This window comes from Lichenostomus cassidix, chromosome 10 (assembly GCF_008360975.1).
Source record: "Lichenostomus cassidix isolate B80296 chromosome 10, HeHo_3.0, whole genome shotgun sequence".
In the NCBI taxonomy this organism is placed as follows: domain Eukaryota; kingdom Metazoa; phylum Chordata; class Aves; order Passeriformes; family Meliphagidae; genus Lichenostomus; species Lichenostomus cassidix.
The window spans coordinates 1,071,969-1,095,789 of NC_139491.1; the positions used below are offsets into that span (position 1 = coordinate 1,071,969).

The 23,821-nt window shown below is 49.5% G+C and overlaps 1 protein-coding gene across 1 annotated transcript in view; it reads left to right on the forward strand.

Annotated features, from left to right (window-relative positions):
- The first annotated feature begins 8,199 nt into the window (after positions 1-8,199).
- ITGA11 (integrin subunit alpha 11) overlaps positions 8,200-23,821 on the forward strand; it is a 36,928-nt gene continuing 21,306 nt past the window's right edge. Inside the window, exons 1-5 of the mRNA XM_085070232.1 lie at positions 8,200-8,695; positions 13,634-13,745; positions 19,562-19,671; positions 20,280-20,371; positions 21,435-21,549. Of these exons, the coding sequence (XP_084926358.1) occupies positions 8,644-8,695; positions 13,634-13,745; positions 19,562-19,671; positions 20,280-20,371; positions 21,435-21,549 (481 nt within the window). The 5' untranslated portion in view covers positions 8,200-8,643. The remainder of the gene's footprint in view (positions 8,696-13,633; positions 13,746-19,561; positions 19,672-20,279; positions 20,372-21,434; positions 21,550-23,821) is intronic.

Consider the following 23,821-nt stretch of genomic DNA (forward strand, 5'->3'; position numbering starts at 1 on the left):
CTTTATCATCCCCTGTAACGCTTTATCATCCCCTTAACCCTTTTCCATCCCCTTAACCCTTTTCCCTTCCCCTTAACCCTTTCCCAGTCCCTTTAACTCTTTCCCAGCGCTGATCCCCAGCTATCGGGACATGTCCCATGTCACGCCAGCAGCCGCTCCTCCCATCCCGACCGGGCCGGGAAATCCTGGAATGCTGAGCTGGGAAGGACCCTAAAGCTCATCCCATCCCGCCTCTGTCACGGGCAGCGACACTTCCACCGTCCCTCGGCCACCTCCGGGGATGAGGGAAGGATATTCCAAAAAAATTCCTATAATCCATTTGTGTTCAGATATTCTTGGAGTCATTTCGGACCCCAATGTCCCCTCGTGGTCCCAAATGCCTCCCAAATCCAAGCCCCACAAAGTCCCTGCCGAGGGAATCAATTCTGGGTAATTTTATCCCAATTCCTCTCTCTCCACGTAAGGAAATTCTGCTCCTGAGTGCATCAATTCCAAATAAATTCGGGGTGATTTGGCGAATCCTGATATAAATTAAATAAATCCAGGAGCATCCCTGTGTCACCCCGCACAGCCCAAAGCCAGGAATTCTCTCCCACATTTCAAGATCTCCCGGACTGGAGATGAGGGAATAAATATTTAGGGGGAAATGTCATTGGAGCTCCTCATCTCCAGGGAATGGGAGGGAAACAGGCCTGGAATTCTGCAGCATCAGATGTTAAATAACAAGGGATTTATTTAAAGAAATTCAATGAAATAGGGTTTGTTAAATAAATTAGGATGCATTTATTAAATAAATAAGGACTTTTTTAAATTCATTTTTTTATTCCAAACGACTTGAGGCCAATTCCAAAGGCATTCCCAATTTCCCTAAAGGAAAAGCACTGCCCATAAACGAGGATTTTCTCTTTCATAAGGAGATAATTCAGCCGGAAATCCAACGGAAAATGAGTTTTATTCCAGGGCTGAACTTCCCCGTAAAAAACCAGCGGATCTGACAACAAGAGGGGGAAAAAAATAAATCTCTGATATTCCTTGAAAATCGACTATTTTTAAGGATAAACCACGTGGGCTGGGCTGGAAAGTGTGGGAAAGGTTAATGCAATTAACGGGAATTAATGACATCAGCCAGGGGAGAAGCCTCTGAATGCCGGCCCGCCCAGCCGCGACCTTTTCCCAGGAAAACCCCTTTTTCCCGGGAGCTGGAGGATCTCTGCGGAATGAGAGGATGCTGGGGATGGAGCAGAGCTCAGGACAGCGAATATCCTGGAACGGGAGAATCCTGGTTTTCCCAAAGCCTCCCGAATCCCTCTGGAATTCCTGAGGGAGCTGCTGGGATTCATTAGCACCAATTAACTGCTTGGGGAAACTCGCCGGGAGAGCTGGGAAAGGTAGGATGGGAAAGCTGTGGGAAGAGGCTGGAGCTGGGAGAATCCCGGGATGTGGTGCTGCTGCTGGATGGATCCCGATTTTCCCTGCTGGGGTCAATCCCAGCATCTCTCAAATCCCAAATGCTGCTTGGAGGAGCCAGGGAATGTTGGGAAAGGAGCTGGGAAGGAGAGCTCGTGCTGCTCCTTATCCAAGCTGGGAAAAGCGGGAATGCGGGGGGGTCAGCTCTGGATGGAGCGGGAATTTGGGAATTATTTGGGAATTTGCTGGTCCTGCCGAGCGTGGGGCAATTCTCTTCCCGGAGGGAATTCCTCCGGTATGGCCAGGATAACAGCTCAGGCTGCCCAGCGATCCCAAATCCCAGCGATCCCAAATCCCAGCTTTGGGAAGGCTGGAGAGGATTTGATTCCATCTGGAATCCAAATGAAGGCAGCGACAGATCCCAGGGATTTTGCTCTTTGGAGGTTTTTTGGGATCACATTCCAGCTCCAGCCTGGATTTGCTTTCCTGGGAGGGCTGGAGACCTGCAGGGAGAAAATCCATGATCCTGCTGCAGATCCCGGGAATGGAGGATGCTCAGCACCTGGAAAATATTCCAGGAGATCAGTTTTCCCGCTGGCACCGAGCAGGATCTGGGAGTTGTGTCCCTTCCTCCTCCAGCCGGGGCTGCTTCTCCATCGGCATCGACATTCCTGGTTTTCCAGCGGCATCCCTGAATTCCCAGCAGGACCAGACATCCCTGGATTCCCATCAGAATCCCTGGATTCCCATCAGAATCCCTGAATTCCCATCAGAATCCCTGAATTCCCAGTAGCATCCCTGTGCTCCCAGCAGCACCAGACATTCCTGAATTCCCAGTAGCATCCCTGGATTCCCAGCAGCACCAGACATCCCTGCTTCTCCAGCGGCATCCCTGAATCCCCAGGAGCACCCAAGACCCGGACTGGTCCCGCTGCCCTCTGGAATGTCTCCCTCAGCCCAGGAGGATCCCACGGGAAGGGCAGCGGGAATGCTCCAGCGGCACTGGATGCAGATCCAGGCAGCCCCGTTCCCAGGGAGAATGAGGAGCAGGTCTGGAAGGAGCGGGAATTCCCAGGTGCATCCCGGGCCGGGCAGCGCGGATCCCGCTGGATGAGGCCCCGAGGAGCGGAGAATTCCCGGCTGGAGCTGCTCGGGCTCCCTCTCCTGGCTCTGCCGGGAGGGAATCGCTGCGGAAATCCTCGGGAGTGGGGACAGCGGGGACACTGCGGGGACAGCGCGCGTCCCTTGGGATGAGCGGGATTCCCGAGAAATTCGCGATCAGGGGTAGAAACCGGGATAAGGAACCATTCCGTTCCCCAAAACCATTCCCAAAATCCGGGTTGGGGTGCCCTGCAGCCTCCGGAGCCCACGCGTGGGTAATTTCCCATCCTTCCTCATCCCAACCCTCCGGTTATCCCGGAGTTTCGCTTCCTGGCGCTGCCGGGCTGGATGGGAGCGATCCAAACAAATCCTCGGGAAGATTCCCCCCGGCTGGCTGGGAATGCGGGAAGAGCGGAGCGGCCAGGGATTGGGGACGAGGATGACGTCAGCACAAGGCGTCGCCTCTCTCGGGGAAAAATCCTGGGAAAAATAGTGTCCAACCGATCCCGAATCCATGGATGGAGAGCCTTCCCCAGCCCTTTCCTCATTCCTTGGCTTCCCGAGCTCCGGGGATGATATTAACCCTTCCCGTGGTGAAAATCTTGGAAAGACACATCCTGCTGGTCCAGAGTGGGTTTGGGGACATCAGAGGAGGTGCTGGGACATGGAATTGTCATGGAATGGCTGTGGCACCGGAGAGCTCTGGATCCAATTTTCCATTGGATATGGTGATCCCAATTTTCCAATTTATAGGGTGATCCCATTGTTGCCATTGGATGTGGGGATCCCAATTTTCCATTGGATGTGGAGATCCCAATCTTTCCATCATGGTTATCCCAATCTTTCCATCATGGTTATCCCAATCTTTCCATCATGGTTATCCCAATCTTTCCATCATGGTTATCCCAATCTTTCCATCATGGTTATCCCAATCTTTCCATCATGGTTATCCCAATCTTTCCATCATGGTTATCCCAATCTTTCCATCATGGTTATCCCAATCTTTCCATCGTGGTTGTCCCAATCTTTCCATCATGGTTATCCCAATCTTTCCATCGTGGTTGTCCCAATCTATCCATCACGGTTGTCCCAATCTTTCCATCGTGGTTATCCCAATCTTTCCATCGTGGTTATCCCAATCTTTCCATCATGGTTATCCCAATCTTTCCATCACGGTTGTCCCAATATTTCCATCGGATGCACTGATCCCAACCTTCCCATCAGACATGGTTGTCCCAATTTTTCCATTGGATGTGATGATCCCAGCCTTCCCATCAGACCCAAGATCCAGGTGGGAAAACTCTCCAGGTATTCCAAGATTTCCTCAGCGCTGCCTTTCCCTCTGAAATCAAGGATGGATGATCCTTTGGAAAAACCTGATCCTGAGGGGAAAACCCACGGACCTGCTGCCAGACCCATCCAGGAATTCCAGTTCCGGGATGCTCCGGATGCTGCCGGAGCCAAGAGGCCAAATTCCAGCACTTCCTGGCTCTGGCCACCATTCCAGAGGAACGGGAATGCCATGGATACAACACCCAGCCTGGGCATGGCAGATTGTCCCGGAATATCCCGGAGCCGCCGCATCCACCAATTATCCGTCTGGATTCCAGACTGGATAATTCACGGAGAAGTCCAGGGATGAACCTTCATCCCTTTGGATCAAAGTTCCTCTGGAATAACAACACCTGGCGCCGGACGACCCAAATCCCGGGATTTGAAAGGGAGAAGATTCCGTTTCCAGCCGCGGCCAGCGGGAAAACATCTCCGTCTGCTGTCCCTTCCCGCCGCCGGCATCTGCTTCCCATTATCCCTGGAAAATATCCCGGTTTTGGCAGGGAGCTGGGAGGGGCACTCAGAGCCACTTTTACTCAGTCCAGGAATGAACCGAATGTGGCACAGGAGGGAAAATTCCGGCGGAGACAAGGCGGATCCTCCCGGTGGGAAAATATTGCAAGGGAATGGGAGAGGGAGGTGGGAGCTGGAATTCCCAGATCCGAGCAGTGCCTTTGGAATTCCTTGGAATTCCCGTCTGCAGGTGACGACTGGGATTGGGGATGGATGGAGGTGTGGATTCCATAGGATGGGGAAAACTCGGGAAAGGATGGTGGAGAGGGAAACAAGGAGAGAAATCCAGTTGGGATTTTGGGGCTAAAGAGAGGAATGTTGGGGATTTAAGTGTCGGAGAACAGCTTGGATGAGGCTTGGAGAAAGCTGGGATGGTGGGAAGTGTCCCTGCCCATGGAATGGGACGGGTTTGAGGTCCTTCCCCACCCAAACCATCCCAGAATTCCATAATTTTTGTGTGTCCATATTCAGTGCATATCCCAGCCTCCGGATTTTCTGCCCATCTGGATTTAAGTGGGAAAGCAGAGGGATGGAGGAAGACAAACCTGTGGGATCCCAGGAAACCCAGGCGGGAGAGGTTGAAATGAGGAATAAATGGGAAAATCCAATGGGATTGTAAAATTCCCGTGGAATCCAGGTGGGAAATCCCTGAGGGTGGCTCTGCTCCATCCCCATTCCCCAAATCCAGCATTTTCCCAAAATGCTCCCAACGGACTGGGAATGATGGTGACACATCCTGGACTTCTGGAAAATTCCTCTCTCTTTCCAATGTTGATGGATAAAACAGAAGGGATCAGAGGACAAATTTTTGGGATAAAACCCTGTGGCAACATCCAGGTTTATGGGAGATATTCCCAATCCACGAACATTTGGATACCTTGGATTCCCTGAGCCGTGGGAGCTTCCAGGAAATTCCAGGAGTTTTATTATCCTATAATTAATCTATTGATTATTAGAGGATAATAAATTATAGGATAATTAAATATAGGATGATAAAGTGATATCCGGTGGAATGGGAATGATGGTGACAGTGGGAATCCAACTGGATCCTCTGGAATTCCACTGGGAGCTCATTTCCCATCCCTCCTCATCCCGGGGTTTTCCAAGCTCTGGCAGGGATGGATATGGAATTCCATAAAAATAGAATTTTAAACACATAGTTTATTTTCTATTATTTTATGTTATTTTATATTATTTTAATATTATTTTTATATTTTTATATTATTTTATGTTATTTTTATATTAATTTTTATATTAATTTAATATTAATTTTTATATTATTTGTATTATTTTTTAGTTATTTTATTTTATTTTTTATGGATTTACAGCTGTCCCACCTGCAGGGGAAATCTGCATTTGGAAAACTGGAAAATTTGGATCCGGTGGCAGCTCGGAAAACTCGGGCATGGAAAAGGAGCTCCTGGCAGGAATCCCAGCAGTGGGAATGCAGCCTGGGGAATTCAAGGAAAGTTTTCCATGCCTGGAGTTGATGTTTGATGGATGAGTTTGGCTCTTGGCTCCGACGGGAATTTTAGAGGTAAAACCTGATTCCTTTGGCCTGGCTGCTGCTTTTCCCTTCTCCAGCAGCATTCCCGAATTTCCCTGGGAAGGAGGTGGACAGAGGGAACTCCCAGAGCTCCTCATTCCCACCAGGATTCCCAAAATCTGCACTCCCACCTGCCAGTCCCACAGGTTTGTTCGGAGCCATCCCGGAATTTTGGGAGCTGACCCCAGGATCCATCCCGGAATTTTGGGAGCTGATCCCAGGATTCACCCCAGAAATCTGGGGGTTGATCCCAGAGCTCACTGACAATCTTTTAGGGTGGCTGAATTCAGGATCCATCCCATAATTTCGGGGGGATAATCCTAGGATCCATCCCAGCTTTTTGGGATCAGATCCCAGGATCCATCCCAGCCGTTTGGATCTTCTTTTTGGGAGAGGGAAAAGCAAATCCCACGAGGCTCTGGAGCGGCAATTCCCGGAGTTTTTCTGGGATTGGTGTGGATTTTATCCCAATGTTCCGTCGGGAGTTGGCAGCTGTGGCATCCCGAGTTTTCCTGGGAAACGGGAATGGATGGGAATCTGTGGGATGGGAAGTGCAGGAGGAGGAACCACAGGGAGGGAGATGAAGAACATCCCTCTGAGCAAAATTTGGGATTTTCTTGCTTCCATGTGCTGATCCGTGGGGTGGGAAGCATTCCTGCCCTTGGGAATTGGATGAGCTTTAAGAATCCTTCCCATCCACAAAATCCTGGAATTCTATCATTTTCTTTCCCCTCCTTTCCCAAGCTCCAATCTTCCCTATTCCCACAGCCATCCCAGCTGGATTTGGCTCTGACCCTCGGAGTGCTGGGAATTACAAAATTCATTCCCAAAGGGAAGATTCCCTGTCTTCCCCCAAATTAAAATCCGGTTAAATTGAAAATTCCAGAGCTCCGGAATAACCTGGAGCATCCCAAAAACTCCAGCTCATCCCAGGCTCTGCTCTCCCGCTCCGATGTTTTCCTGGCTCCGGGAGAGGCTGGAATGCTGCTTCCCTGTTTTCCTGGCTCCGGGAAGAGCTGACAGTGTGGGAGAGGCTGGAATTCTGCTTCCAAGGGTTTTGTTTTGGAGCAATCCTCGGGATCTCTGAGCTCAGCGGAGCCGCTGGATCGGGAATGAGATCCCCACGCGGCTCGGAGCTCCTCGCTGCCATCCAGGGGGAAATATCCCAACCCCAAATCCAGCTCTGCGGTATTCCCGAGCTTCCATCCTTCCCTGGGAAGCGGGAAAACCCCCCGGATCGGGATGGAATCCCCCGCTCGGCTGGAATCAGGGAATTGGGGAATGTGTCGTCATTCCCGACCTCTGTTTACATTCCTGGTTTCCAGCCTCGCTCTTCCCAAGGCCCAGAGGTCTCGGGATCAAGGAGCTGCCGCGGGAGCAGCTGGAGCTTGGAAAAACCGAGCCTGGCCGTGGGAAAACCTCCCGGGATGATCCCGAAAAATCGGGAAGGATTTTTCAGCAGGAGATCCTGTGGGATCGGGAGGCTCGGGATGAACCGGGATTTGGATCCACGATGCTCCAATGGGTGGCACTGGAGAGGGATTGGAATGGGATGAACTTCCAAAGAATTCCATGATTCCACGGCTGATTCACCTTCTCCATGGGTTTTTCCAGGCAAACAAAGGCTTTTCCCTGATCCAGCCAAGCTCCAGCTGGGAGGCCACGGCCGGAGCAGCCTTTCCCTGCTCCAGGGTTTTTCGGGAGTCATCCAAGGATTTTCATTCGGGGAGGACACGGGATCTTCCCTTTGGGAACGGTTTATGTAATTCCCAGATCTGCATCCAGCTGAACTCGCTCCCTGGGATGAAACCATTCCTGTTTTTCCCTGTCTTCTCTCCCAGTTTTCCCCTCTCCTCACTCCCACTTTTCCCTCTCCTCTCTCCCACTTTTTCTTCTCCTCTCTCCAAATTTTCCCCTCGCACTCTCCCGGGTTTTCCTCTCTCCCATTTTTTCCCTCTCCTCTCTCCCAGTTTCCCAACCCCCCCAATTTTTCCCTCTCCTCTCCCAATTTTCTCTCTCCTCTCCCAGTTTTTCCCTCTCCTCTCTCCCAACTTTGTCTCTCCCAATTTTTCCCTCTCCTGTCTCCCAGTTTTTTCCTCCTCTCCTCTCTCCCAATTTTTCTCTCTCTCAGTCTTCCCCCCCCACTCTCTCCCAATTTTTCCTCCTTCTCTCTCCCAGTTGGGATTTTGGGGCTAAAGAGAGGAATGTTGGGGATTTAAGCGTCGGAGAACAGCTTGGATGAGGCTTGTAGAAAGCTGGGATGGTGGGAAGTGTCCCTGCCCATGGCGACAAAGGAGAGAAAAGCTCATAATTCCAGCTGGGAATTCCCTGCTGGAATCCCTAAATCCCTAAAGGACGGTGCAGCCTGGAGCAGGCTGTCCCCATTCCCATTTTTCCTGCTGCACTTCATCCCATCATTCCACGCTGGAATCCAGGATTCCCGTCTGGAATTCCCGGCTGTCCCAGCTCAGATTCCCGGCTGGAATTCCCACCCCGCATTCCCGGCTGGAATCCGCTCCCTAAAGGGTGCCGCGGCTGGAGAAGGCTGTCCCCATCCCCGTCCTCTCCCGCTGTCCCTCCTCCCAACTCCCCTCGTCCCTCCCACTCCCTCCCGATGCTCGCCCGCTGTCAGGGAGCCGGGAAAAGCTTGGGATAAGCGCCGGGATTTGGGATTGGAGCTCCCAGTGCCGCTGGCTGCTTCCCGCCGATGCTCGGGGCAGGGCGCTGGGGCAGCCCGAGATTCCATGGCTTTTCCCAGCGGGATTCTCCTGGCCTGTTCCCTCTGCCTCCTGCCCGGTGAGTTCCCAAAAAAAACCGGGAATCGCTCCGGCCTGCTTGGAAAAGTTTTGGGGGAAAAAACTCTTTGGGGGAAGTTTTGCCCGGAGCGGGATGGGGATGCTGGATGGGATTGCCGGGAATCGGCAGGCAGAATCGGCCGGGATAAATTGGGATTTTCCCCATGGGAAAGGGGAAGAAACCCCCAAATTAAAGCCGCTTTTCCTTAAATCCAGTTTTTCCGAGGAGCGGATGGTTTGTCCCCTCGGAAAAACGGGAATGCTCGGGGTTAAGTCAGTTCAGGCGGAGTTGGTAATTCCAGTTTAATTCCAGGAGCTCAGCCTGCGGCTTCTCCCGTTCTGCTCCGGGGGCTGGGATGGAGAACCATGGATTTTAAGGTTTTTTTCCAACTGGCTCGGGCTTTTCCTTGGAAAAAAAAGGCTCCCTACTCCCGGTCATTCCCGTTTCGATCCCATCTGGAATCCTGCCGCCCGCAGCCCGCGCTCGGAGCCGCCAAAGTGGCAAAAAACCCTCTTTTTCCCTGTTTTTTCCCCACTCCCGGGAGCGCGGCCGGCGGCTCGCGCCTCCTCCAGCTGCAAACATTCCCAAACTTCCTGCTGGAAAACGCGCCAGGCTGCTCGGGGTTTTTATGGCCGCTTTTAGGGATTTTTTTTTTTTAATTCTTTTTTTTTTTTTTTTCCCTTTCTGCCGCGGGATCCTTTCAAGGGAGCCGCGGCGGGGCTGCTTTTCCTGGAATAATTGGGACCATGTGTGCATGGATGTGGGGCTGCCGGCGTGGCCGAGCCGCTGGAATGGGATCCTGGAAAAATCCTGGGAGCCCGAGGGGAGAATTCCCCCCTGGAAACGCCGCTGGTCCATAAAGGCTGGGGGGGGGACGGCAGGGAAAATTTGGGGATGTGGCACATCGGGAGTTTCGCCTCAGGATGGGTGGGAATGATCCTGACAGCGGCTCTGCCCGTGGATATTCCTGGATCCAGGCGTTTATTCCATGGATGTTTCTGTCCATGGATGTTCCTGGATCCAGGGATTTATTCCATGGATATTTTTGCCCATGGATATTCCTGGATCTAGGGGTTTATTCCACGGATATTCCTGGATCCAGGAGTTTATTCCATGGATGTTTCTCTCCATGGATATTCCTGGATCCAGGAATTTATTTCATGGATGTTTCTGGATCCAGGAGTTTATTCCATGGATGTTTTTGCCCATGGATATTCCTGGATCCAGGCGTTTATTCCATGGATATTTCTGCCCATGGATATTCCTGGATCTAGGGGTTTATTCCATGGATGTTTCTCTCCATGGATGTTCCTGGATCCAGGAATTTATTCCATGGATATTTCTGCCCATAGATATTCCTGGATCCAGGAGTATATTCCATGGATGTTTCTGTCCATGGATGTTCCTGGATCCAGGGGATTATTCCATGGATATTCCTGGATCCAGGGATTTATTCCATGGATGTTTCTCTCCATGGATATTCCTGGATCCAGGAGTTTATTCCATGGATGTTCCTGGATCCAGGGGTTTATTTCATGGATCCAGGAGTTTATTCCATGGATGTCTCTGCCCATGGATGTTTTTGTCCACCAGGATTTCCATTTCCATCCTCGGGTGGTTCTGCCATGGACATTTCTGTATCCAGAGGTTTCTGCCCCTGGATGTTTCTGTATCCAGGGATTTCTGCCCCTGGTGCTTTTCCCAAGGAAATCCCTCTCCTGGATAATCCCGGCCATGGCTCTATCCCTGCTTTTCCATTGTCCCTTCCCGGTGACATTCCCTGCACAAATCCATCCCGGAACATTCCAAAGTATCCCAAAATTTCGGAGCAGCTCCGGAGCTGCAGGATCCAACAGGGAGAGCTCAGCCAAGGAATTCCGAGCCACATTTATCCATAAATATTTCCCGAAGGAATGGGCAGCCCTGGGATAACAGAAACTTCCCAGGAAAGCTGGGAATTGCATGCTGAGATTCCATGATTTCCCTGGCATTGGTTTTCCTTCACCAGTTGGGTTTTCCAGGGAAGGAATTGGCTCCTTCCTTCTCCAAAGGGTCACCGGATGGGGAAATCCTTGGGGCACATTTGGGATTGGGAATTCCCAAGGATCTTTGGGAATGGTGGGAACTTCATTCTGGGTGGCTGAGTTTTCCATCCAGGAATTAGCCAGGAAAGATCCAACTAAAAAACTCCTGATGTCCTTGGAATTCTGAAAAGCTCCTTCCCCCCAGCCTATGGATTTCCTGGAATTTTCCCGGGAAGCTCTGCCGATATTAATTCCCGACTGGCATTGTCACCAGTGGATCATCACCACATTCCCAACGCGGCCATCCCGACTTTCTGGGGAGCCCAAAAACCTGGAATTCTGGGAGCACAAGGCTCTGGTGCAGCGAGCTGCTCGCCAGGGATTCTGTGGGAAATTTTCCGGGATTTTGTGGGAAAGCGGGAACGTTCCGGCATGACTGAGCCGTTCATCCCCAGCATTCCCTGGCTCCACATCCAGCAGCCACCAAATCCCGGGATTTTCCCCCGGAGCTGCTGACAAACTCCGGCTCGGAGGTTGGAGGGGAACTGGGAGCTCTCAGCATTCCTTGGCTGAGAGGATTCCCGGGAATTCCAGCTGCAGGGAAGCACGTGGCTCACCCTGCTCTTTCCCGGAGTTTTTTCCCAAACATCCTTGATTTTTTAGGAAGTTTTCCTCGTTCAGCTCGATATTCCCTTTCCAGGAGCTCCATTCATCTCCATCCTGGAGATTTCCCTTCCAGGAAAATCCTTCTTTATCCTTCTTTTTATCCTGGCAGGAGAGGTGGATTTTATTCCCATTTTTCTCTTCCAAATGTTTGATTTTTCCTGCTTTTCCAATGTTTTTCCTGACAGGAATCAAAAGTTTGGAGCTCCAAAGGAAAGGGGGAAGGTGAAGCTTCCTACCCTTGGAATTCCAAGGAAAACCTGCAGGTTTTGTCACTTTTTTGGGACAGTGATGTCATTCCTTACAGGAAAATCTTTCCCGGCCCTAAGTCTCCTGGATAACCTCTCCCAAAATTCCCACTTAAACCGGAGCCAGAATATTCCCAGTATTTCTTTTATTCCTTCATTTCTCTCGGAGTTTTGAGGTTCTGTGCATTGCTTGGAATCTTCTCTTCCAGGATTTTTGCTTTTCCATCCCCTGTGTCCATTTCCTGGGATTGGGATGCTCCAGCAGGAGCTTTTCTCCCTGTTTTCCCAGAGATTTCTCACTTCATGGAATATTTCTGTTTCTTGGAGGGTTTCTGTTCCTTTTCCAGAGTTTTATCCGGAAAACTGTGAGCTCCTGAACCAAGAAACCATGGAATGGGATTCCCCAGTTTATTCCAATGTTCCCATTCCCAAAAATCCTCTGCTCAGGGGTTTGCAGCACAAAATCCAGGAAAACCAAGAGGAAAACACATCCTGTCCTCTCCAACACTTCCTCCACATCCAGGATGTTTCCGGATCTTGGAATTCACTGCTGGAAACACAAAATCCCTTTTCCCAAAATCCCTTTTCCCAAAATCCCTTTTCCCAAAATCCCCCCAATTCCAGGGTGTTCTCCACGACCTTCCCTTTTCCCTTTTCCATCATTCCATACCCAATTCCAACTTCCCTTTCTCCAGCAGGGAACTGGGAGAAGCTTCCCATTTCTTTGGGATGTTAAACGAGGTCAACATTCCGCAGAAAATCTTGGCTCCCATCCCTGTCTCCTGGATTTTGTTTTCATCCCTGCTTTCTAGAATTTCTCTTGGTAGGATTTGGAATCTCCTTCACCTCGGGATCCTTGGCTGAATTCTGTCATTCACTGATCCGGGAGAGGATTTGTTCCCAGGATTGCAAACATTCCCTTGATCTCCAACATTCCTATTGATCCCAACATTCCCAGCTTGGATTTTCCCAACCTTTCCTTTATATCCTTAGGAATTCCAAATGTGAGCCTCCTGTCCCTGTCCTGGAGGAGAATTCCGAGGTTTTTCTTGGAATGAACCTTGGAAATATTCCCTTTCTGCCTGGAAGGGAATCAAATCCTGGATATCCTGGATAATCCATCTATCCCAGGATTTCGGCCATGTCCCTCTGTGCTTCCCAGGGATAACATCTCCAGCATTCCCAAAATATCCCAGTCCTGGGGGATTCCTGATGTCCCAAATTCCCACCTGGATGGCTCCTGGAAGAGGGAGGAGCTGCCAGAAAATTCCCAAAAAAACCAGGAAATTTCCCTGGAATTTGTTCCATGGGGTCTGTGAGCACCGGAATACCAGGATTGGGAATTCTGCTGTTTTGTGGGAAAGTGAATTTTCCAGAGGATCCTTAGGGAAGCCCCAAAGTGAATTCCAGCTGGAATTCCATCCTTAGGGATTTTCCCCTCAGCAGCACCAACTCCTGCTCCGACAGGAAAAGGGAATTCTGGATCCTTGGGAAAACCCTCGGGAACAGCCAGGATTCCATGGATTCCATCCCGTGATCCCTGTAGGAACATGGGCAGGCTGGGAATGGGATTTCCCTGGATTTCCAGGGATTCTGCAGCTGGAATTCTAACTCCTAAAGGATCTCTATCCTGACAACTGGATATTCCCTGGGAATTCCGGGATGGAGGGAGGAATTTTGGGAAGCTGCAGGTGAGGTGAGGCTGGGAAGCTTTGGGATTTCCATCCCAGCTGGGGTGGGAATGGAATCAAATTTCCCCCCTGGGATTCCTTTAGCAATTCCAGGAGCAGTTTTCCCGGGATGGACGAGGTCAGAAGCACCTCTGGAATTCCAAATTCATTCCAAATCCAACCCCAAGCCGAAACACCTGGAGCGAGATGGGATTGGGATCATTCCATAGTTGGAGCTCTTCCAGCTTTTTGAAATTCCCAATTCCCATGGAATTTGCGTTTTCCAGCCTTCTGTCTAACAGATCCTTCCCGTTTTTTTGGGTTTTTCCCCAGGATCGGGCGATTCCTTCAACATCGACACGGAGAGGCCGCAGATCATCGCGGGATCCCGGGAAGCGTTCTTCGGATACACAGTGCAGCAGCACGACATCGGCGGGAAAAAATGGTGAGGGAGCTCCGGAAAACCGGGAATTCCACCCAGAATTCCATGGGAATGTCCATGGGAATTTCCATGGGAATCCATAGCGATCCTCCCAAAGCAGCATTCCCACTTTGGGGTGGGAATTGCTTTGTTGGAATTGCACTAATTAGAGAATAGGAAGCTTTTCCTTTAAAAAAGAGGAAATTTGGGAATTTAACAGAATATTGGGAATGTGGGGAAGGTGGGGATGGAAGGTCTGTGTCCCAGCAGGTGCTCCAGGCTGGATCCCAGTTCCTCAGGCTGCTCAGGAACAGCTGGAATCCCATCTGGAATTTGGATCCTGGTTTTTCCAGTTTGCACGGAGAAGCTTTTCATGGCTCTGGAGAAGGTTTCAGACCCGCCAGGATTTTTTTCCAGGATTTTTTTCCAGGATTTTTGTGCCATTCCCTCCCTCTCCTCAGGGTCTGGTTTTCCTGGGAACAACAGCAGTGGATAAAGGAAAATTTGGGAGTTCAGAGTCTGCAGGGATTTCCAAGGGAAATCCCTAAAAAACCCCAAATTTGGGAATATCCTCATCCCGGTTTTATCCAGAGCTGTTTCAGGCTCCATCCCGCTGAGGGGCTGCAATTTCTGGGATATTTGGGGTCTCTCATCCCATTTTTCCATGCCAAGGGCTGAATTCCCTGGAAACTGGGAATTTTTTCCCGCTTTCCCAAGCAAAGAGCAGCTCCGGCTTCTTTTCCCAATTTTCCTGCCAACATCTGCAGGATCCACCTTTAGTTTTTCCTTCTGTTGCTTCCTCCGCATGAAAAAAATGGGATTTTTCCAGCGGGAATCCTATGGATGGACATGGATCAAAACTCAGGACAGCGCTGTTGGAATCTGCAATTAACTGGGATAAAATTCCCGTAAAATTCATGGATGCAGCTGGAAAATGGCGCCAGCAGCTCAATCCGGTTCAAGGAGAAATGTGGGAGCAAAGGAAAACCTCTGGAACAAAAACCAGGGATGTGCAGAGGGAGCTGGAAAATCATTCCAGGAGCTGGAAAATCATTCCAGGAGCTGCAGGAATTGTTCCCACAGAAGGAACGGGAAGTTCTGTGTGATTCCCAACTCCCAGCGAGCATCTTCCAATCCCATCCCAAAGAATTCCACAGAATCCGCTGGAATACAGCAGAGGCTCCATGGTTTTCCCGGAATCCCAGCGATGTCCAGGTGGGGATTCATCTGCCACATTCCAAGCTCGGAATCCGAGGATTTTGGCTCCTCTCCTTCACCCTGAGCCTTTTAATGCTGCTCTTGGCTGCCGGGAATTGTTTGGGAATGGTTTCCAAGAATTCTGTATTTATCTCTTTTCGTGGATATTTATAGAGGAGTATTTCAGTGGATCCGAAGGGATTTGATTTTCCAGGTATTTTTGAAAGTTGGGGAATTTTTTTCCCCCCTTTTTTTTCCAAACCTTTCAAGACTCTCACTTGGGGGCTGGAAGTTCATCCCAGAGAGTGGAAAATCCATGAGGAAAATCCATGAGGAAAGAATTCAGGTTTATTAAACTCTGGGGGGAAGAAAAATCCACTCAGATATTTAACGCTGGAAAAACTCATCCATTTGGGATTTGATTTTGCTTCCAGACCTCCCTCTCGGCACTTTTTCCCTCTTTTCCTTGGAGCTGGAGGTGCTTTCTCCGAGTGGGAATGGAAAAGATGACGGCAGGTTGCTGGAATTTATCCCAAAAAACCCCGGAGCAGGCAGGGAAAGGGGGAGCAGGAATTTTGGGGTCTGAGCTTTCCCAATGTGCAGTTTCTTGGGGAAAATGGGGAAAACAGGAGCTCCTCGCACTGCTGTGTTTGGGATAAAATACTCTGGAAGGAGTTTTGGGATAAGGAGAGGGAATTCCTGGAAGGCTGGAGGGGATGGTTTGGGGGATTGGAGGTTGAATCCCAAATCCCTGCAGGTTTGGTGCTGGGGATGGAATTCTTTGGGGAAAAAATGAGCCAAATGTGGGATGTGGATCCCTGAAAACCTGGAAGGTTTTCCTGGTCTTCCCACGGAGCTCCTGGATATTTGTGGCAAACACAACCTGGAATCTCATGGAATTTGGGAGAAAACATTCCTAGAGATCCAAGAGCAGGGAAAAAAGGGAAAAAAGGGAAAAAAGGGGAAAAATTCCCTGTATCTCCCCCTTCCCAATTTTTGTCCTGGGTTGCTTCCCATAATTCCAGGAGCTGCGGCATTCCCTAAGGAAGGTTCTGCTCCCTTTTCCCAGTTTTCTGTGGTCCCCAGGGACAGGCAGAGAGGGAAAAGGATCCAGGATTCTCCACGGAATGAGTGCCTGGAGCGAAAATTCCCAGCTCTGCCAAAAGAGAAGCTGGAGAAGAAGTGGCCGTGGAAGGAAAACCTTGGGAATAAACATCCATTGGCACTGCGAAGCCATAAAAATAACAAACAGAGAATTCCCGAGCTGGCTGAGACCGGGATCTGTTGGATAGGGAGAAGATTCCCTTTGGAATTCCATGTGGGTTGAGTTTTTGGGATACTGGAGCTTGAGCTCCTCAGGTATTCCTGGTTTTCCTTTCCTTTTTTTTTTCGGGATACTCCCATGGAGTTGTCCTCATCCCAAACTCGTACCCCACATGTCCAAAGGGATTTTCTGACCCCAAAACTCCTCCCTGGGAGCTCCTTTTCCAAGGAATCCCAGAGCGAGGCACCCCCAGCCCCATTCCATGGCTGCTCCAGGCACAGACGGAACATTCCCGGTCCGAGCCTGGCCGGAGGGGAAAAAAAAAGAAAGGGAAAAAAAATAGGGAAAAATCTGCTGGCTGGGTTGAAAGCCAGAATTGTGCTGATCTGGAAAAACACTTGCAGGGTTTGCTGCTTCCCTGCTCCTGCCAGAGGTTTTCTTGGCTGGGATTCCGCTGTGGCTTGGCTGCCAACCCAGCGCTCGGAATATTTTGGTGGAAGGGTAGGAAGTGAGGAGAATTCCATCGTGTCTGCTCCCGGCTCTCCCTCCAGGCTGGATGCAGGATCCGGAGCAATCCACCCTGTCCCTGGTTTTTGGGGATTTTCCCCTTTTTGGGGGGGGATTTTCCCCTTTTTTTCAAGAAAATCAGGGAAGGGTTTGGGTCATTCCAGCCCAGGGAAACTGTGGATTTGAACATTCCAGGGATGGGGTGGCAAAAAATCTGGGATTCAGCGGTGCTTCTGAGGGAGAAGGGTTTGTTTGGGGTGGGAATGGGAGACTGGGAAGAGTCTGGGGAAAACGGGAATCCCAGTTTTTCTTGGGAATCTCCAGAGGGAAGCTGGAGATCCCTATGGAAATGCGCAGATCCCAGGAGCAGCTCCGAACGGCTCCATGGAAAATCCAAAAAAATGGGAATGTGCCATTCCTGCTACCCACAGTATCCCTCAGGCTGGGTTTGCTCTCATTATCCGATATTTTTTGGGATTTGGTCATGGATTTGTCACCTCTGGAGTCACTCCAACCCTACCTGTCCCAGGATCCCCACGGGGGAAATTGGGAATAACCATTCCCTGTTGGATGGGAGCAGCAGGAGAAAGCTGGGAATGTTTAGGTTTTATTTTCTAAAGAAAGTGGGATTTGCTTGGAGAGCACAGCTTGAGCTCCTCGGATATTCCTGGTTTTCCTTTCCTTTTTTTTTTTGGGATGAAAGTTAAAAATTCTTTCAGACTCAGAGCAGTCTGAGCTTTTCCCACTCAATCCCTGTGGTTTTTCCCCTTTTGTTTTCCCCAGAGAGGGAGGAATTGTTTGCTTCTGATTTTCCTTTAAAACCTCATTTTTTCTCCAAGCTTTCTCTGGGAATCCAGGGAAAAAGAGGGAGATTTGGGATGATCTGAGGGTGTGTGGAGGGGAATATCTTGGAAAAAGCAAGGAATATCTCCATTCCATGGCTGGATGCTCTGGCTGGCTTTGGATGATCTGGATTATTTGGATATTTTGGGAAAATTTTTTTCATATTTAACCTATTTGCGAAAATCTTTTTTTTTTTTTTTTTAAAGGAAAAATCCAGAATTTAAAGGGAAATAAAGGAAAATTTTGGGAGTGGAGCAGCATCCCTCCAAACACCTTCCAAACAGCTGGAAAAGCCTTTTCCCGGAGCTGCCAAGTTTCCATGAGGATCTGACAGCTCCAGCTCGTGAATCATTCCCGTCTAACCGAAAAGGGAAAACAATCCCATTGTTTTTTGGGAGACAAGAATTCCGACTCCGGGAGCTCTGCAGCCCCTTTGCATTCACGGCAAAGTTTGGGAATGTTTGGGTTCCCTTTGAGCTTCTGGAATTGGGGATTCGGGTGGGTTTGCCTCGTCATCCCAAAGGGATGATCCGACCCCAAATCTGCTGGTTTTTTGGGAATATTTATTGATGGGTGGTGTGGTCATGTTAATATGGGAATGTTAATTCATGGAAAAGCCTCCAAGAGGATTTCCCACAGGGAAATCAAGGTGGACCTGCTACGAGAAATTTGTCAAATTCCATTTGTCTTCAATTGTTTGGGAATTAGGAATTCCACCACGAGATCCTTAGGTTTGGAGGAACTTCCACCTTCACTCCTTCTCATCCTCAAGCTCTTTTCCCATCCTCCCTCCCCATCCTCCACCTTCTCCATGACCCAATGGGTGTGGAAAGTGTGGGAGATCCTGAGGAAAATGACCAAATTCCCAGAAGATCCCAAATTTCCCCGACCTCCTGGATGCTGCTGAGGACATCTCCAGCTGGAGGCAATTTTCCCACCACGAGTTCCCACATTAACGCTAAAACCCGTCAGACAGGAAGTGTTTCCATGAGAATCCTTGGATTCGGGAGCTTTTCCTTGGGTGAGCGATTCCGGTTCGGAGCGATGGGATGAAAGAATGGGATGTTTGTCTTCGGAGGAGCAACATTTTTCTGGGATGACCATTCCTGGTCTAACAGGGAACATCTGTGCCGGTGGCTTTTCCAGCTGCTGGGAAGGGCTGTGGGGAACAAAAGAGCTCCTGTTTATCCGGAGATCCAGACTCGGACGGTTGCATCCATAGGATTTTTGGGAAGCCAAAAAGAAAAATTAAAAAATTCCCATTTATTTTGGGAGCGGGAGCTGCCGACAGCTCGTGGTGCCGGGTATTTTTGGGATAGCCTGGAAGGAAGGGTGGAATTCCTCAGGTCCTGAGCTCTTCCTGCAGTGAAGTGTTGTGGTTGAGAAAAAGTGGGAAAAATGTTTGGATGTCCCGGGAATATCCCGGCTGGAAGCTGGGATTCTTGCTGGGGCAATGGGATTGAGCAGCTCCCATATTTGGAAGGGCAGGGAGATTCCCAATGTCCACTGGAGATTCCCAGTGTCCCTTGGAGATTCCCAATATCTGCTGAACATCCCGATGTCCACTGGAGATCCCAATGTCTGCTGGAAATTCCCAATATCTGCTGAACATCCCCATGTCCGCTGGAAATTCCTAATGTCCACAGGAGTTTCCCAATATCTGCTGAAGATCCCAATGTTTGCCTCCCAATGCTCATAACACCCCCAGCTTGGAGGAAAATTCCCTTTTCCAGGGTTTTCCTGGGGAAAATTCCTTCCCCACATCCTCACCCACTACCAGAGATCCCAGTGTTCGGATTGAGGGATCTTCTCCTGCCATTCCCAACCACCATTTATCTGAAATCCTTTGGGAGTTGGGAATTCCACCATGAAGTCCTTTTTTTGAGGAACCTCCACCTTCATTCCTCCTCATCCTCAAGGTCTTTTCCCACCTCCTTTCCCCATCTCCCACCTCCTCCCTCTTCTCCATGACCAAATGGGAAGGAACCCTTTTTCCCGTGGGAATTCCCGTTCTCCCTGTTTTCCGCAGGCTGGTGGTGGGAGCTCCCTACGAGTCCAACGGGCAGCAGAAGACGGGAGATGTCTACAAGTGTCCGGTGACGAGTGACGGCCACAGCAACTGCACCAAGCTCAACCTGGGTACGCTGGAATTCCGTGACCTAATTATCCCTAAAAGCGTTGGATGGGATCTTGGGAAGGAATTTCCCGGCTGGGAGGGTGGCGAGGGACGGGGATGGAATTCCCAGAGAATTCGCTGGATCACTGGGAGTGTCCAAGGCCGGGTTGGATGGGGTTTGGAGCAGCCTGGGATGGTGGAAGGTGGGGTGGGATGGACTTTAAATCCCACAACAGAATTATTCCATGATTCCCAGTTGGCTTCCCAGGCAAGCAGCAATGATCTGGATCATGGGGAGCTGTGTTTTCCCGAGGCCTGGAGCCCAGGAATGGTTGGATTGTCCCAAATCCCAGGACTTTTAGGATTGACAGGGCTGCCCTGGGGGCTGTTCCCAGTTTCTGGGATGTGCCATGGGAAAAACAGGGATGCACAGGGATAGACCAGCCACTGGCCTGGGAATGAAGGATGAGGTCCTGAGGAATTCCTTCCTCTCCAGCTCCCAGCCTCATTTCCCTAGGGAAAAACCCCAATTCTTCCCTCCACAACCACTTCCAAAAATCCCAAAAACCCTGAGATTCTCCGGAGATTCCGGGGATCGTTCCGGATTGTCCCTGACCCCTCCTCTCTGCAGGGCGGGTGACACTGTCCAACGTCTCGGAGCGCAAGGACAACATGCGCCTGGGGCTGAGCCTGGCCACCAACCCCAGGGACAGCAGCTTCCTGGTGAGCAGCGGGAATTCGGGATGGGAATCCGGGAATCTGGGAATTTGTGATGGGAATGTGAAGCAGAGCGCGAAGGGGTTGAGAGGATCCTGTCCGTGTTGTTTTATCCATAAAATATGGGGAGATTTATGTGGATTTTGGGGTAAAATGCAATGAAATAGATGATAAAATAGAATAAAATGCAATAAATGGTAGAATACAATGGAATAATAAAATACAATAGAATAATACAATATATAATAATAAAAATAATAGAATATAATAAAACATACTAACACAGAATGAAATGAAATAAAAATAAAAACTATAATGTAACAAAATACAATAAAATGAAAATTGGACTTTGATGATCCTGGTAGATCCTGGTCACAGAATCATAAAATATCCTTCCAACACAGGATATTTTATGATTCTGTGACATTCATTTATTTATGTATATAAATATAGAGATATAGTCTTATACATTATATATAATAAATAAATATCTATATTTTATATAGATATATTATAAATATCTATATTTATATAGATATATTTTATATAATTATCATTTTAAATATTTATATTCTACATATATTTCATATGTATTATGTTATAAATATATAACATAATATACACATGATCAATAGCTATAAAATGTTTATATTTATACATATATCGTATATGTGTTTTGTAAATTAATTTATTTTATATAAATTTATACATTTATTTTATATCATGAGTATATAATATTTAATATAACCATAATGCATGATAGTTCCCATATAATTTTTGTTTATTTATTTGTTTGTTTATCAATTTATTCATTTATTTCTTGTGCAATCTCCATCCCTGGAGGTGTCCAACACCCAGCTGGACAGATCCTGGAGCACTCTGCTCCACTGGAATGTTTCCCTGCAATGACACCTTCCAGCTCCATCCCAACCCAACCCATTCCACAATTCCACGATTCCCCAATTCCCACACCATGGACCTCAGAACTCTCCCATTCCATGGGGCAAAGCTGCCATTTTCCATGGAAAAGCGATTATCTGATCCCATTCCTGTTTGTTGATCCCGCCAGGCCTGCAGCCCGCTGTGGTCCCACGAGTGCGGCAGCTCCTACTACACCACGGGGATGTGCTCGCGGGTCAACGCCAACTTCCGCTTCTCCAGGACTGTGGCGCCGGCTCTGCAGCGTGAGAACCAATGATCCCCATGGCTCCAATCCCTACAGATCCAATCCCTGTGGCTCCAATCCCTATGGATCCAATCCCCATGGCTCCAATCCCCACAGATCCAATCCCTACTGATCCAATCCCTACGGGTCCAATCCTTATGGCTCCAATCCCTATGGATCCAATCCCTATGGATCCAATCCCCATGGCTCCGATCCCTACAGCTCCAATCCCTACAGCTCTGATCCCTACGGCTCCAATCCCTATGGCTCCAATCCCCACGGATCCAATCCCTACAGATCCAATCCCTATGGCTCCAATCCCTAAGGATCCAATCCCCATGGATCCAATCCCTATGGCTCCAATCCCTACGGCTCCAATCCCTATGGATCCAATCCCTATGGCTCCAATCCCTACAGCTCAAAACCCTACAGATCTAATCCCTAAGGATCCAATCCCTATAGATCCACTCCCTAGGGCCCCAATCCCTACAGCTCCAATCCCTATGCTTCCAATCCCTACGGCTCCAATCCCTATGGCTCTGGTCCCTATGGATCCAATCCCCATGGATCCAATCCCTACGGATCCAAGCCCAGCTCCAATCTCAAATCCAACTCCACCTCCAATCCAAGCTCCAATCCCTATGACTCCAATCCCAGCTCCACTCCCAGTTCCAATTGTGTCTCCAATCCCAGCTCCAATCTGTATGGCTACAACCCCAGCTCCAATCCCAGCTCCAACCCCAACTCCAATCCCTATTCCTCCAATCCCAGCTCCAATCCCTGTGGTTCCAGTCGTGGCTCCAATCTCTATGCCTTCACTCCCAGCTCCAATCCCTATGGCTCCAATCCCAGTGGCTCCACTCCCAGCTCCAATCCCAATCTCAGCTCCAATCCCAGCTCCAAACCCTATAGCTCTGATCCCAGCTCCACTCCCAGCCCCATTCCCAGCTCCAATCCCAGCCCCAATCCCAATCCCAATCCCACCTCTGCAGCCAGAGGGAATCTCTCTTCCTCATCCCCATGGAGAACACAAAGCTGTCAGTGTTCGGGGGAATAGGTGGCAGGGAAGCAATTCCAAAGGGTTCTACACACATCTGGGAATTGTTTTCCTTGGGATTGACACCTTGGGAAGACAAAAAACATTTTCTTCTTCCCGAGCTGGGAATCCGAGCATCCAGAATATTTTATCAGCACAGATAAAATTTCACTAAGAATGGAAAACAGGGAAAGAATTCACAGCTTGGCACAAAACCAAGCCTTCACTGACAGGGAGTTAAATGTGTTGGAATTTGGGAATTTGGATCCAGGATTTTATTTTGGAGGGTTTGAGTGGAGTTTCCTGGCTTTCCTGGGGCTGGGAAGGATTGCAGAAGCCTGTCCTGCTCCTGGAATTTCCTCATCCCATGGGATGTGATTCCCCAGCTCCATCATCCCCTTGGTGTTGGTTAATTCCCAGGGCATGGAGAGGTGCTTGGGAAAACGGGATTTTGGGGATCAAGGCGGGAAGAGCATCACCAAATTCCCAGGGTCACTTCCCTCTCTATATTCCAACCCTCACTGTAAAGGATAATTTGGATTTTAAGGAGTTTTAGGAAGTATTATTTAGCGGGATTCCCAGGATAGGATGGAGATGGAGGCACATAGTGAATCCCAGTGATCCACGAGTAACTCCATCCCATGGATTCTTTATCCCATAAAACCCACAGCAGGTGGAAAAAGCAGCTGATAAATCTCAGAAATCCAGGACCATCTCCGCCTTTTACAAGAAACACTATAAAACATCAGCGAGACTCAGACGAGCAATTTTCCCCACTGGAAAAAGGCAGCTCCTCAAACCCTTCCTGCTCCGGCTGCAGAGCCCAGCCTGGGGTCCTCTCCGGGGTTTTTGGCTGCCTCGGAGCCAAGGGTTTCGTGGGAAGGGAGGAAATGCCCGCCTTGTGCTCCGCGGCAGGTCCGGCAGGGCTGGGGATGACTCAGGGATCAGGAACGGCGCTGCGGGAGGAGCGGGGCTGGATCCTGCTCCTCTTTGAAGTGGGGAATGATGTTAGAGGGGATCAGATTCCAGAGCTGAATCCCAAATGATGCCACCGAGTGCTGCTCTGAGGAAATTATCCCATATTTTCCCGGCAGAGAGGATTCCTGTGGTTTCTCCCCACCTTGCTAGAGCCCCAAGTTCTTTCCCAAATGATTGAAATCTCATTTTTTCCCCCAATAAATCCTAAGAGGAAGTACCTGGCTGGAAGCAAAGCCATAAACCTGCCCCTTAGCAGGAGGATTTTTAACAAATCCCT